Raw genomic sequence first — 16,486 nt, 5'->3', positions numbered from 1 at the left:
TTACAAAAATGTGAGGTGTGTACTCAATTTTGTGAGATACTGTTGGTCGTTGATGGGTATTCCAGCATGACAATGACTTAAAACGCACACCAAAGCAACAAAGGAGCGGCTCAAGAAGAAGCACAGTAAGGTCCTGGAGTGGCCTAGCCAGTCTTCAGACCTTAATCACATGGAAAATATGCGAAGGGAGCTGAAGGTTCGCGTTACCAAACGCAATACGGCACTGCGTCGCTTTAACTGACAATGGTCGTGCAACGTTGTACCCATACAAATAGAGCTTTCTTTTGGTGGTATTTGATCACCGCAAAAAAAGACAATTTTGAGAAAAAAACAAAACCTATTTTTTGCTATAATATCCCACATTTAAAAAACAAAACAAAAGAAAAACAAATTTCTTCATCAGTTTAGGCCAATATGTATTCTTCTACATATTTTTGGTAAAAACAAAAACCGTAATAAGCATATATTGATTGGTTTGCGCAAAATTTATAGCGTCTACAAAATAGGGAATAGATTTATGGCATTTTTATTATGTTTTTTACTAGTAATGGAGGAGATCTGCGATTTTTAGCCGGATAACTGCAGTCAGATCATACACTTTTGACACTTTTTCGGGACCATTGACATTTATACAGCTATCAGTGTTATAAAAATGCACTGATTACTGTGTAAATGTCACTGGCAGGGAAGCACTAGGGGTTAACTGTGTTCCCTCGCGTGTTTCTAACTGTTGGGGGTTGGGAATGACTGGAGGAGGAGACAGATCGCTGTTCCTAATTAACCACTTAAGCCCCGGACCAATATGCTGGCTAAAGACCCAAGGGGTTTTTACAGTTCGGGACTGCGTCGCTTTAACAGACAATTGCGCGGTCGTGCGACGTGGCTCCCAAACAAAATTGGCGTCCTTTTTTCCCCACAAATAGAGCTTTCTTTTGGTGGTATTTGATCACCTCTGCTGTTTTTATTTTTTGCGCTATAAACAAAAATAGAGCGACAATTTGCGCAAAATTTATAGCGTTTACAAAATAGGGGATAGTTTTTTTGCATTTTTTTATTTTTTTTACTAGTAATGGCGGCGATCAGCGATTTTTTTCGTGACTGCGACATTATGGCGGACACTTCGGACAATTTTGACACATTTTTGGGACCATTGTCATTTTCACAGCAAAAAATGCATTTAAATTGCATTGTTTATTGTGAAAATGACAGTTGCAGTTTGGGAGTTAACCACAGGGGGCGCTGTAACATTTAGGGATCACTGTGTATGTGTTTACTAGTGTAGGGGGGTGTGGCTGTAGGACTGACATCATCGATCGAGTCTCCCTAATAAAAGGGATCACTCGATCGATGCGCCGCCACAGTGAAGCACGGGGAAGCCGTGTTTACACACGGCTCTCCCCGTTCTTCAGCTCCGGGGAGCGATCGCGACGGAGCGGCTATAAACAAATAGCCGCGCCGTCGTCCCGGATCGCTCCCCGAGCGGACCTGACCTCCGCATGTACCGGGGGGGGGGGGGGTCCCGATCGGACCCCCCACCCACGTCTAGGCAGGCACGTTGATGTGCCTGTCCGTGCCATTCTGCCGACGTAAATGTACATGAGGAGGTCGGGAAGTGGTTAATAGGAACAGAAGATCTGTCTCTCCTCCCCTGTCAGAATGGGGATTTGTGTGTTTACATACACAGATCCCCGTTCTGGCTCTCGTGCCTGTGATCACGGGTGGCCAGTGGATATCCCAGCTGCTGGCCATGCGCAGCGGGCGCGTGTGCCTGCTATGGCTCTTGAAGGAGTCGACGTACCAGTACGTTTTTCACTCATTAAAATGCAAATCAATTTTATAACTGTTTTGGGAATGCATTTTTCTGGATTTTTTTCGTTATTCTGTCTCCCTGTAAAATAAACCTACCATTAAAATTATAGACTGATCATTTCTTTGTCAGGGGGCAAACGTACAAAATCAGCAAGGGATCAAATATTTTTTTCTCTTTTCGTCCATGGACGGACACAGCCTTCTTAAAGGGGTTGTAAAGGAAAAAAAAAATTCCCCCCTAAATAGCTTCCTTTACCTTAGTGCAGTCCCCCTTTACTTACCTCATCCTTCCATTTTGCTTTTAAATGTCCTAATTTCTTATGAGAAATCCTCACTTCCTGTTCTTCTGTCTGTAACTACACACAGTAATGCAAGGCTTTCTCCCTGGTGTGGAGAGAGCCTCTTGAGGGGGAGGGGGCGAGCAGGAGTGTCAGGACGCCCACTAACACACAGCTCCTTTCTCTATCTGCAAAGTAGAGAGCGTCCTGCCCCTCCTGCTCGCCCCTTCCACACCAGGGAGAAAGCCTTGCATTACTGTGTGTAGTTAGACAGGAGAACAGGAAGTGAGGGTTTCTCAGAAGAAATAAGGACATTTAAAAGCAAAATCGAAGGATGAGGCAAGTGAAGGAGGACTGCACTAAGGTAAAGGAAGCTATTTAGGGATTTTTTTTTTCCTTTTGCAACCCCTTGACATATGGGTTATGTTCCGTCTAATAGGAGAGAACATGTTAGATATTTAACCACTTGCCGCCCGCCAATGACAGATTGACGTCGGCAAAGTGGTTGTAGAATCCTGACTGGACGTCATATGACGTCCTCAGGATTCTGAGCCGCTGCGCGCCCCCGGGGGCGCGCATCGCGGCGATCGTTGTTGCGGGGTGTCAGTCTGACACCCCGCAACACCGATCTCGTAAAGAGTCTCTCACGGAGACTCTTTACCACGTGATCAGCCGTGTCCAACCACGGCTGATCACGATGTAAACAGGAAGAGCCGTCGATGGCTCTTCCTCACTCGCGTCTGACAGACGCGAGCCGATCGGCGGCTCTCCTGACAGGGGGCGTTCGCGCTGATTGTTTATCAGCGCAGCCCCCCCTTGGATCGCCACATGGACCACCAGGGATGCCCACCAGGGAAGTCCAAAAAAAAAAAAAAAAAGTCTAAAAAAAAAAAAAAATGGGAAAAAAATGGCAATTTTGTTTGGGTACAGTGTAGCATGACCGCGCAATTGCCATTCAAATTGCGACAGTGCTGAAAGCTGAAAATTGGCTTGGGCGGGAAGGTGTATACGTGCCCTGTATGGAAGTGGTTAAATACATGTTACTTTTAACAGAGTTGAACAGCCCTGCCCAGGGGGCGGTTCCCTCTGGTAATAACCCCTCACCGTGCAGTCAGCAATTCCAGTTTTTTTTCTCCTGCCTAGTAGAGGAGTAGGACCTGGCTCTCTTTGGGCCCAGGGTCCTGAAGACCTTTTTATCATTTTTAATTTTGAAAAATCTATCAACTGCCGGCTGGGTGACAGGCTGGCTATTATAGATCCTTTTAGTCCCCCACAGTCCTGCCATCGAGCGTGAGCAGACATTAGCTACGCGCTGGGTCGTCCAGGGGTGGCCGGTGAGCTATATTCTCTGGGGTCCACATATGACTGGGCTGCTGTTGTCCCAGTCACAGTGGACCGGGCCGGCAGCTACTCCGTGATGCTCGGTAGTAGGCCTGTCACGGACGCACCAGTAGGTCCTCGCAATGACAGGTAAGTACGGTTCCCCCTGCCTTGGCAGGACGGAACAGCTGGGCTTTCTTAGGATTAAGGGTTTCTCCTGTCCTCTGTCACCCTTTTCTCCTCCTGTCCTAGCGGGGCTCACTGCGACCAGGGTTTGCCTTTGGGGGGACTGTGTTGGGTGTCAGGGCCTGCTCTCTGTGGGGGGTGGTCTGTCTCTTTTGGAAGCCTCAGCTTGCGGCCTTCTCATCCACATTGCAGTGTTTAGGTGCCATTTTGGTAGCGCCAACGCCATTTTTCCTTTGCCTGTCTCTATCATTATATTTTTCCATCGGCGGCCATTTTGCCATGGCCGCGCTGTGATGCAGGTCTTCATTGCGGGCGGCCATCTTTTTGTGGTCCGCGCCCTTTTCTCTGAGGTGTCCCGCGGCCATTTTGGAGTGGTTTTTGGCCTCTAGCGCTGGCTGGCTTCCTACACGGCGCGAACAGCGCAATTCACCTCACAGGATTCCTCAGACACACGCTGTATGTGGATGGAAAGCGGGCAGCGGCGCTGAACGGTCTCTTGCTGGGTGGTGATTTCCCTGGGTAACCCCCCTCGGTCAGTGCAGCAAGGAGGGTGGACATTAATTTGTTTAAGGTGTCTTGACTTAGTCCCTAGGGGCTGTCAGTGGGCAATATGGAATCAGTAGTTGGCTTTTCTTCCCCAAACATTCCAGAGGCAACAACCAGTGCCCCTGCACCTGCGGTTCCCATGGATACTTTGTCGGCAGTCCTGGAGTTATTTGTTGCCAGGGCGGAAGCGGCGTGCGGTCGAAGGGGGGTAAAATGCGCCCTCTCCATCTTCCAGGGAATGCTGACTTGGATTCGGGCCTGGCTGGGGCACAGGACCCCGGGTCTGGAGTGTCAGAAGATTGCAGACCAGGACCTTCCTGGTGAGGAGGACCCTTTATCGGGGTCAGCACAAGACAGGGCACTGGTGAGTGCACTTATCAGTGCTGCGAGAGACTGTCTCAAGCTGGAGGATACAGCCGAGACATCCATGGAGGGGTCAGTCTCCTTTGGGTCGCACCAAACAAACCGCTCTGGTAAAGTTTTTCCTTTTGTATCTTATTTTGAGAAGTTCATAAGGAATGGGAACGACCGCGGAAGTTCTTTGTGGTCCCTCAGCGCTTGGGGTTTGTTAACCCTTTGAAGAAAGCCTTGTGAAAAAATGGGCTTTTCCTCCAGTCGTTGATCCCCCGGTCTTTCGGTTAAATAAAGTAACCACTATTCAAGTAGAGAGGAGACCCCTGGTTTTAATGACCCTACTGATAGGAGGTCCGAAGCGGTGAGCCGTTCCATGTTCACCAGACACTCACTGAATGGGCAAAGATATTGCACCAGACAGTGAAAGAGCATCAGCTTCCTCCAGAGTGCATAAAGCTGGCCGACCAGTTGGTACAGGGCCTTGTGTCTGTGATGCCACTCTCGATACGACTCCCTTGATCCCCAGAGCCTCTGTATCTGCGGTGGTATTGCGTCACCTGATTTGGCTGAATTTCTGGTCTGCTGACCAAGCTTCCAAGAAAACTCTAGCAGATTTTCCTTTCAAGGGTGGGAGGCTTTTTGGTACCTCGCTGGATGACATTATTAAGGATGTCACTGGGGGTAAGAGCACTCTCCTCCCTCAGTCCACCAAGGGGAAGGAGCCATGCCGTAAGCTGGGGCCCTCCTTTCCCGCGCAAAGGCTGTATATTCTTCAGTCCGGGTCCGCTGGCAGATCCTCCCAAGCAGACAAAGTTCCAGCTGGGGGACAGAAGCGTCCCTGGATGCACAAGCCAAATAAGCCGGCAAACAAACCTGCTACCACACAAACTTTTGCTCCCGCCCGACTCATGGGTGGGGGGGCAGCTTTGCGGGTTTGCAGCTCGATAGACCTCCCTGCTCTCCGACCGGTGGGTCTGAGAGGTGGTCACTTCGGTGTACAAGATCGAGTTTCTTTCCTGTCCACCAAATAGATTCTTTCCCTCAAATCTTCCTCTCCTTCCGGCTCGTCGGTCTGCCTTAATGTACAAGATTTGCTGAGGTGCAGGGTAATTTTACCTGTGCTACTGAAGGAAAGGTTTCAGGGATTTTACTTGAATCTCTTTGTGGTCCCAAAGAAGGACGGAGTCCGTCTTATCTTGGACCTCAAGGCCCTCAATGCCTTTGTAAAAGTTTGAAAGTTCCAGATGGAATCAATTCGTTCGGTAGTTGCTGCGCTCCATCCGTGGGATTTTCTGGCATCCTTGGACATCAAGGATGCATACTTGCATGTCCCCATGTTCGCCAGGCACCAGCACCAGACCACTATCGGCTCTTTCATAGCGTCCGCACTAAGTTTTCACCAAGGTGCTCATCCCGATTCTGGCTTTGCTGAGACAGCGAGGCATTGCTATCATGGGCTACTTGGACGATCTTCTTCTGAGAGCTACTTCTGGCTCAGAATTGGAGGTGGACGCGTCTATAGCCAGTCAGACCCTCCGGGAATTTGGTTGGGTGTTGAACATTCAGAAGTCGGTGTTGGTACCGACTCAGCGTCTGGAGTACCTAGGGTTGATTCTGGACTCCTCGGAGGCGGGAGTCTTCTTTCCTTTGGAAAAGTTGCAGACACTATAGACTGCGGTGAAGTTGTTAACATCCCGCAAATGGTCGTCTCTCCATTTTTGCATGCAAGTCCTGGGCCTCATGGAAGCCTCCTTCGAGGCAGTACGGTATGCCCAATTCCACACTCGAATCTTGCAGAAGGAGATACTGTACAAATGGAACAAATCTCCATTGTCTCTGGATCGTCAAATTCAGGTGAGTCACCTGGTCAGGGCCTCTCTGAGTTGGTGGCTGAGATCCCTGGCTCTTCAGTCCAGGAAGTCTTTCTTCCCCTTCCAGTGGACTGTGATCATGACGGACGCCAGCCTCGCAGGTTGGGGGGAGTCTGGGGTGTCCAGTCGGCCCAGGGTCGCTGGACTTCGGTCGAATCCCGCCTGCCGATCAATGTTCTGGAGCTTCAAACGATCAGGCTGTGTCTCTCCTCGTAGACACAGAGGCTACAAGGGCGTCCAATCAGTATACAGTCGGACAACGCCACGGCAGTGGCTTATGTCAACCATCGGGGAGGAACAAGGAGCTTGGCTGCGTCTTCGGAGGTCACTTACAACCTGCATTGGGTGGAAAGGAGCGTGCTGGCTCTATCGGCCGTTTACATTCTGGGCGTAGAAAACTGACAGGCGGACTATCTAAGTCGCCAGATGCTGGACCAAGGGCAATGGTCGTTAAATAAGGAGGTGTTTCAACTCCTTTGCCAGAGGTGGGGCACACCGGACGTGAATATCCTGGCTTCTCGACTCAATCGCAAGGTGTCTGTACGTGGCCAGGTCCAGAGATCCTCGGGCAGATGCGTCAGACGCGTTGGTGGCCCTGTGGGGTCAGTATCGACTAATTTATGCCTTTCCTCCACTGAAGTTGCTTCCTCATCTGCTCCACAGAGTGGAGACCGAGGGGATTCTAATTGCTCCAGATTGGGCCCGGTGTCCCTGGTACGCCGACCTCGTTCGCTTTGTGGCAAATGCACCCTGGCGGCTGCCAATGTGGGAGGACCTTCTATCTTAAGGTCCCATACTTCATCCTGCTTTACAGTCACTGGCTTTAACGTCATGGCTATTGAAAGCCAGGTACTAAGGGACCGAAGTCTGTCGGATTCGGTCATTTCAACCATGCTGAGGGCACAGAAGTCCTCTTCCCGGAAGATCTATCATCGCACTTGGAAGGTCTACATTTCTATGTGCGAAGAGATGGAGTGGCGTCCACGGGCATATTCGGTTTCCAGGGTCCTGCTGTTTTTACAGCGTGGAGTGGATCAGAAATTTGCCTTAAGCACCATTAAGGGACAGATTTCAGCCTTGGCTGTTTTCTTTCAACGTCCCTTGGCGACCCATTCACTGGTGGGTACGTTTGTACAGGTGGTTCGACATGTGATTCCCCCAATTAGACCACCGCTTCCTCCATGGGATTTGAATCTGGTGCTCTCGGGTTCTTCAGGAACCTCCCTTTGAGAACATCGGAGAAATTCCTCTCTTGACACTATCTCAGAAAGTGGCCTTTCTAGTGGCCATCACTTCTGTCAGATGGGTTTCTGAGTTGGCCGCCTTGTCTTTTAAGTCCCTCTACTTGGTCCTCCATAAGGATAAAGCAGTGCTACGGCCGCAGCCTTCTTTTCTTCCGAAGGTAGTTTCAGATTTTCATCTACATGAGGACATTATTGGTGCCTCCTGGGCTTTCCGACATCAAGTGTCTGTCTCACAGGTGTGTAAGGCGGCGACTTGGTCGTCCGTTCACACCTTCTCCAAATTTTACAAGGTTGATGTGAGCGCATCTTCGGATGCTTCTTTCGGCCGCAAGGTTCTGCAGGCAGCTGTTTAAGGTTGCACCTCCTCCGTTGAGGAGCTCTGCTTGTTTGGGGTGAAGTTAGTTTTTTGATTGCTGTGCCCACCCCTCACTTTTTTGACACTGCTTGGGGACATCCCATATGTCAAGACTTGAGAAGGCTGTGTCCGTCCATGGACGAAAAGAGAAAATGGGATTTTTGTACTCGCCGTAAAATCCTTTTCTCTGTCGTCCATGGACGGACACAGCACCCACCCCTCCTTTTAGGTTTGTACTGCTTTTTGACGAACTGAGTAGCATATAAGAGATCACTCAGATATTACTGGTCTGGCTAGCAGAACGCCAGATAAATTTAACCTTCACTGATAATATAATGCTGTTTGTCACCAACCCAACTACCGTATTTTCTGGCATATAAGACGACATTTTACATTTAAAAAAAAACACCCAGCGACATTGTACACTCAGATGGGACGTCCAGTGACATTGTACACTCAGGTGGGACGCCCAGTGTTCCCCATAATTTGGGGGCCTATCCCGTGAGCATAGAGGCTCTAAGCAGTAATGTCTACCAACAGCCTATCGTTTAATCCTCCCACTGGCATCAGTACAATAAGGGAAGTATACAGCTTTTGAGGTGTACATAAAAAAAAAGGGGGGGGGTAGAGAAAGAAGAAAAGGGAAGGAGGGGGAGAAGAAGGGAGCAGTCCGAGCGTACCTGCAATCTTGTAGGAAGCCTTGTTCATGGCCACACCAAGCACACACCATTTCTAAATGAAGCCATCAGTACAGTTGAACTCCAGTAGCTGCTATCTGTCAGTGGGTTGGCTCCCCGTCTCTTAAGTTCTTAACAGCCTGCGGGATTTGAGGGATGTTCTGCCAGTTTCATTAAGGCTGTGTCCAGGCTAGAGGGTACATATCTAGAGTCTGTGACATATTCAGACCAGGGTGTCCAGATAGCGATAAACTGGTCTCGGGATCCCACGGCAAGTCACTATCCAAACCTCAGCCTCTCGGACTGCACTCACCCTGCTGATCCACTCCTCTCTGGTAGGGCTCATAGTATTGGGACCTCTCATTTAATAATTCCCTGTGCATCAACGAAAGATTTTAACACCTTTTGGAATAGCGATGATTATTGTGGCGGATGTAAAGTATGTCCATGTGTCTACATTTAGGTCGGTGGTGAATATGTGGTGGAATCCGTTTTTTTTAAAAATGGTGTTGCCTTGAAATGGGGGGTAGTCTTATACGGCAAATATATACCCAAAATCTATACGCCTAGTCGCCTTATACGCCCGCAAATATGGTATCAATTTCTCTAATTTAACAGCTTTTGTACATCACATCAGCAAATTCTATGACCCTTAAATCGCTAATCCAAGGGGGTTATCCTCAAAAGAGATACTCCGACTTAACTGCTGTTCAGTCTGTGTGTAACTTTGGAAACGATCCTCAAAAGGCTTTTTCCAAAGTTACACAGAAGATCCGGCATGTGTAATTGAATTACACTGCCTAATTTTAGGATGCAGTACCGCATCCGCCGCTGGGGGCATTTCGAGTCGAAATGCCGTTGCTAGTATGCAAATTAGCACTTAAGGCGATCCACAAAGCTTTCTAGCTTCCTTTTTGCGCCGTAAGTGTTATTTTGCAAGTGTAAAATTAGGGCTCGTTTTACAAAGTGTAAAGTTAGTCACACCTTGTAAAGGCCCATTGCAGCGACGGCATTTGGTATGCTTTCCCGAGGGAGAACTCCACGTCAATTTGTAAAAAACAAAACCGGCATGGGTTCCCCCCCAGGAGCATACCAGGCCCTTAGGTCTGGTATGGGTTGTAAGGGGACCCCCCCTACGCCGAAAAATCGACGTAGGGGGTCCCCTACAATCCATACCAGACCCGTATCCAAAGCACGCTACCCGGCCGGCCAGGAAGGGAGTGGGGACGAGCGAGCGCCCCCCCCCCCTCCTGAGCCGTGCCAGGCCGCATGCCCTCAACATGGGGGGGTTGGGTGCTCTGGGGCAGGGGGGCGCACTGCGGGCCCCCCCACCCCAGAGCACCCTGTCCCCATGTTGATGAGGACAGGACCTCTTCCCGACAACCCTTGCCATTGGTTGTCGGGGTCTGCGGGCGGAGGCTTATCGGAATCTGGGAGTCGCCTTTAATAAGGGGGCCCCCAGATACCGGCCCCCCACCCTAAGTGAATGGATATGGGGTACATCGTACCCCTATCCATTCACCTGGAGGCAAAAAGTAAAAGTTAATAAACACACAACACAAGGCTTTTTAAAATATTTTATTATTCTGCTCCGGACGCCCCCCCTGTCTTCGTTATTAGCTCAATTACCAGGGGGGGCTTCTTCTTCCACTCTCCGGGGGTCTTCCGCTCTCCGGGGGGGCTTCTCCGGACTCCGGGGGGGCTTCTCCGGACTCCGGGGGGGCTTCTCCGGACTCCGGGGGGCTTCTTCCATCTTCTCCCCTCTTCCGCTCTTGACTCGGCGAACCCCGGTTCTTCTGCAGCTCTCCGGTGCCTTCTTCTTCAGCGCTGGCTGCCTGCTATGTTTGTGTGTTAGCTCGATTTCAAACAGGCAGCCGGCGCGGTCTTCTGTGGCGTCAGGGTCTTCTGGTCTTCTGTTCTTCCGATGTTGCCTCGTCGCCTGTTGTCGCTGTAATGATGGAAGCGCGCCTTGCATCACATTTATATAGGCATCACCGTCCCATCATGCCCCGGCAGGTACCCACGTGGTGGGTGCACGTGGGTAGGCACCCACCACGTGGGTACCTACCGGAGCATGATGGGACGGTGATGCCTATATAAATGGGATGCAAGGCGCGCTTCCATCATTACAGCGACAACAGGCGACGAGGCAACATCGGAAGACCAGAAGACCCTGACGCCACAGAAGACCGCGCTGGCTGCCTGTTTGAAATCGAGCTAACACACAAACATAGCAGGCAGCCAGCGCTGAAGAAGAAGGCACCGGAGAGCTGCAGAAGAACCGGGGTTCGCCGAGTCAAGAGCGGAAGAGGGGAGAAGATGGAAGAAGCCCCCCTGGAGTCCGGAGAAGCCCCCCTGGAGTCCGGAGAAGCCCCCCCGGAGAGCGGAAGACCCCCGGAGAGCGGAGAAGACCCCCGGAGAGCGGAAGAAGAAGCCCCCCCTGGTAATTGAGCTAATAACGAAGACAGGGGGGGCGTCCGGAGCAGAATAATAAAATATTTTAAAAAGCCTTGTGTTGTGTGTTTATTAACTTTTACTTTTTGCCTCCAGGTGAATGGATAGGGGTACGATGTACCCCATATCCATTCACTTAGGGTGGGGGGCCGGTATCTGGGGGCCCCCTTATTAAAGGGGACTCCCAGATTCCGATAAGCCTCCGCCCGCAGACCCCGACAACCAATGGCAAGGGTTGTCGGGAAGAGGTCCTGTCCTCATCAACATGGGGACAGGGTGCTCTGGGGTGGGGGGGCCCGCAGTGCGCCCCCCTGCCCCAGAGCACCCAACCCCCCCATGTTGAGGGCATGCGGCCTGGCACGGCTCAGGAGGGGGGGGGGGGGCGCTCGCTCGTCCCCACTCCCTTCCTGGCCGGCCGGGTAGCGTGCTTTGGATACGGGTCTGGTATGGATTGTAGGGGACCCCCTACGTCGATTTTTCGGCGTAGGGGGGGTCCCCTTACAACCCATACCAGACCTAAGGGCCTGGTATGCTCCTGGGGGGGAACCCATGCCGTTTTTTTCTTTGAAAATGGGCATGGAGTTCTCCCTCAGGAATGCATGCCGATGTCATTTTTTTTATCCCCGACGCAACTTTAAGCCGTCGCGATCCTCAAAACTCGGCGTAACGTAACTTCGCGCATGCGCAGTACGGCCGGCGCGGGAGCGCGCCTCATTTAAATGGGACTCGCCCCATTTGAATAGGAACGCCTTGCGCCGGCGGAATTTAAGTTACACAGCCTGAAATTTCTAGATAAGTGCTTTGTGGATCAGGCACTTAGGTAGAAACTTTAAGGCAGTGTAACTTAAATTGGATTTTTTAAGTTACGTCAGGTTTTTGTGGATCTGGCCCCAAGATCTTAAACATTTCCCTACCTGAAGGGCAAGTGCTGTGATTACAAAACTTGTTTTTCTTGCCACTGGAACCCTCACACCTCTAATATTTGGGAATTTTCTTACCTTCTTCTACCATACTCTGTCACCAATTATCTGCCCCTCTTCTATAAACTCAAAGGTTTGCTAGTTTCTTGGAAGGAATACCTGCTCTCTTGACTAGGCAGCATACTGACACTCAAATTGACCTATTACCAAAGCTATTGTGCCTCTTCCGGGAATTGCTCATTGCTGTCTCCTGTCCTGCAGAACTTACAACAGCAGATTCTGAAATGTATCCCACACCACCAGAATTGTTAATGGGTCACTAAAGGAAATGTCTTTTTTTTTGCTAAATTGACTGTTTACAGGTTATAGAGACATAATAGTTAACTGATTCCTTTCAAAAATGATTAAAAATAGATAAAAACCAATCATATAATGTACCTGAAGTTTAGTTTCGTTTTTTATTGTTGTTTCCTGGTTCTCTGATATACAGAGCCAGAGATCCAATAGAGGGCAGTGAAGGTTTTGCAAAACAAAACTGGATTGGTGCTGAGGAGTTTTAGACACACAGTAATCACACCTCCTTGATTAGTCACCACAGTGAGAAATCTCCCAGTACTGTGGTGATCAGGAAACAGACAACCAGGAAGTGTCCAGAACAGAGAGGAATTACAGCAACATCAAAGCAAAAACGAACAATGAGGACATGAAACCAGGACTGCAGTAAGGTAAAGGAAGCTATTTAGCTAAAAAAAAATGTTCCTTTAGTGACCCTTTAAGCACACCCATACTGTAGTAGGTCTCAAGGTAGACTGCAAGTTCGCCACTAATCTCTAACGCGTCTATAAACCATATTGTTTTCCTTTTGCAGGAATGTATACCTGCTTGCATGCTAAATGGTACTTTGTGTCTTCAGGTTAAGTAATTGTGTTATTCCTTACGGTTCTAGCACATTTTTAAATTGGCAGAAGATTTCCAAAATTGGAAATGACCACCTCCACGGAGACATCAGAGAGAATATTACTGGAACCGTATAAGTATTTACTTCAGCTTCCAGGTACAATTTTATTATTATTATTATTATTATTATTATTATTATTATTATTATTCAGGATTTATATAGCACCAACAATATTACATTAAAGGGGTTGTAAAGGTTCGTCTTTTATTTTCTAAATACCGTATTTATCGGAGTATACCGCGCACTTTTTTGGGCAAAATCGTGGGTGCGCGGTATACGCAGATACCCGCTTTCCCGCGCCGAGTTTGAATACTGCGCCGACATACAGAGCGCAGTACACTCGTGTATTGTCGGGCCGTCTCGGCTCCTCCCGCGCTGACGTACAGGACGTCAGCGCGAGAGTAGCCGAGCATTGCCGACAATACACGAGTGTACTGCGCTCTGTATATGTTGGCGCAGTATTCAAACTCGGCGCGGGAAACGAGCGGGGAGGACGCCGGACCCGACGAAGAGGACACCCGAAGCCGCAGACGGACCCGACGAGCAAGACACCAAAACTGTAAAAGTACAAAAAAACTTTTTTTCCATAGGATTCGGGGCAACTTTAGGGGTGCGCGCTATACGCAGGAGCGCGCTATACCCCGATAAATACGGTAGGTTCCTTTAAGCTAGTGCATTGTTGGTTCACTTACCTTTTTCCTTACATTTCCCTTCTAAATGTTTTTTTGTTTGTTTGAATTTCTCACTTCCTGTTTCTCCTCAGTAAGCTTTCCACCATCATCCGAGCGGTGGAAAGTCATTTAGAACAGCTTACTGAACACCTTACTGAGAAGGAACAGGAAGTGAGAAATTCAGACAAAGAAAACAAAGAAAAAAAACATTTACAAGGGAAATCAAAGGAAAAGGTAAGTGAACCAACAATGCACTAGCTTAAAGGAACCCATTTAGAAAAAACAAACCTTTACAACCCCTTTAAATCCAAATAGCCTTTTAAATGTTGCTCAATCTGTATAGCTCGCATGACATGAACTAAAGAAATAAAATTTATCTTTTAACGGGGGCACATTTATCAATGATATAACCCAAAATGTGACCCAAATTCTGTAGTGAACACTCGCTTTACATCATGCCAAGTAGTAGAAATTCATAGAAATTCACTCAACCTATTTATATATACAGTGGGGATCAAAAGTTTGGGCACCCCAGGTAAAAATGTGTATTAATGTGCATAATGAAGCCAAGGAAAGATGGAAAAATCTCCAAAAGGCATCACATTACAGATTGGACATTCTTATATTATGTCCATCATTTACACTTTCAAAATTACAGAAAACAAAAAAAATGGCGTCTGCAAAAGTTTGGGCACCCTGCAGAGTTAATATCTTGTACTGCCCCCTTTGGCAAGTATCACAGCTTGTAAACGCTTTTTGTAGCCAGCCAATAGTCTTTCAATTCTTGTTTTGAGGTATCTTTGCCCATTCTTCCTTACAAAAGTCTTCCAGTGCTTTGAGATTTCTGGGCTGTCACGCACTCTGCTCTTTTAAGGTCTATCCATAAATTTTCAATTATGTTGAGGTCAGGAGATTGTGAAGGCCATGGCAAAACCTTCAGTTTACGCCTCTTGATGTAATCCCCCGTGGATTTTGAGGTGTGTTTAGGATCATTATGAATTTGTAGAAGCCATCCTCTCTTTAACTTCAGCTTGTTCACAGATGGCATCAAGCTACCATCGAAAATTTGCTGAAATTTTATTGAATCCATTTTTCCTTCTACTTGTGAAATGTTCCACTGGCTGCAATACAATACCAAAGCAGGATTGATCCACCCCCATGCTTAACAGTTGGAAAGAGGTTCTTTTCATTAAATTCTGTGCCCTTTCTTCTCCAAACGTACCTTTGCTCATTCCGGCCAAAAAGCGGCGAAGAGAGAAGAAGACCCCCGGAGAGCGGAGAAGCCCCCCCCGGAGAGCGGAAGAAGAAACCCCCCCCCGGAGAGCGGAAGAAGACCCCCGGAGAGTGGAAGAAGAAGCCCCCCCTGGTAATAGAGCTAATAAAGAAGACAGGGGGGGCCTCCGGAGCAGAATAATAAATTATTTTAAAAACCCTTGTGTTGTGTGTTTACTAACTTTTACTTTTTGCCTACAGGTGAATGGATAGGGGTACGATGTACCCCATATCCATTCACTTAGGGTGGGGGGCCGGTATCTGGGGGCCCCCTTATTTGAGGGGACTCCCAGATTCCGATAAGCCCCCGCCCGCAGACCCCGACAACCAACGGCAAGGGTTGTCGGGAAGAGGTCCTGTCCTCATCAACATGGGGACAGGGTGCTCTGGGGTGGGGGGGCCCGCAGTGCGCCCCCCTGCCCCAGAGCACCCAACCCCCCCATGTTGAGGGCATGCGGCCTGGCACGGCTCAGGAGGGGGGGGGGCGCTCGCTCGTCCCCACTCCCTTCCTGACCGGCCGGGTAGCGTGCTTTGGATACGGGTCTGGTATGGATTGTAGGGTGACCCCCTACGTCGATTTTTCGGCGTGGGGGGGGGTCTCCTTACAACCCATACCAGACCTAAGGGCCTGGTATGCTCCTGGGGGGGAACCCATGCCGGTTTTGTTTTTACAAATTGCCATGGAGTTCTCCCTCGGGAATGCATACCAAATGCCGTCGCTGGAATGGGCTTTTACATGGTGTTACTAGTTTACACTTTGTAACACCAGCCCTAGTTTTACACTTGCAAATTAAAACTTACGGCGAAAAAACGAAGCTGGAAAGCTTTGTGGATCGCCTTAAGTGCTAATTTGCATACTAGAAACGGCATTTCGACACGAAATGCCCCCAGCGGCGGATGCGGTACTGCATCCTAAGATTCGGCAGTGTAATTCAATTACACATGCCGGATCTTCTGCCTAACTTTGGAAAACTGCTTCTGTGGATCAGTTCCAAAGTTAGGACAAGGGATACGATGGAGTAACAGCAGTTACTCCGTCGTATCTCTTTTGTGGATCTGGCCCATAGTTCATTATGAGGGAGTTAATTATTTTGATGTATGACGGTGGCAGGTAAATTGGGACCATTTGAAATTTATATATTATTTTAGGGATGAGGACCATTTTTACTACATTTATCCTCCCAAACCACGAGATTGGTCTAATTATATATGTTTCTAATTTATTCTATATATTTTCTTGAATGTATTTGCCAGTTTTATGCCTAGGTATTTTATCTCTCTTCGCCATGTGAAATTATATTTCTTCCGCAGATATTGTTCTTCCTCTTTATGGATATTAATGTTCAGGATCTCCGTCTTTTCTGTATTCATTTTAAAGTTTGATACCTCACCATATTGTTTTAAAATGGCTATTAATTTCGGGAGAGTAACTCTTGGGCTGCTAATAAAGAATAAAATATCATCTGCAAAGGCGGACAGTTTGTGCTCCTCTTCTCCTACTTCTACTCCGTATAATTCTGGATTTTGTCGGACCATTGCCAGCAGGGGTTCCAAAGAAAGGACAAAAAGGA

The 16,486-nt window shown here is 48.6% G+C and overlaps 1 protein-coding gene across 2 annotated transcripts in view; it reads left to right on the top strand.

The window, feature by feature from the left end:
- Nucleotides 1-16,486, top strand: part of GGPS1 (geranylgeranyl diphosphate synthase 1) — a 173,494-nt gene that overhangs the window by 25,119 nt on the left and 131,889 nt on the right. Inside the window, exon 2 of one of the 2 annotated variants that reach the window (XM_040350727.1) lies at nt 12,961-13,068. In XM_040350727.1, the coding sequence (XP_040206661.1) occupies nt 12,999-13,068 (70 nt within the window). In that variant the 5' untranslated portion in view covers nt 12,961-12,998. Of the gene's footprint in view, nt 1-12,960; nt 13,069-16,486 lie in introns of those variants that run through there. The other variant, XM_040350730.1, reaches the window with a different exon arrangement.

This window comes from Rana temporaria, chromosome 4, assembly GCF_905171775.1.
Source record: "Rana temporaria chromosome 4, aRanTem1.1, whole genome shotgun sequence".
Lineage (NCBI taxonomy): Eukaryota > Metazoa > Chordata > Amphibia > Anura > Ranidae > Rana > Rana temporaria.
This window is presented reverse-complemented; position numbering and strand designations above follow the sequence as displayed.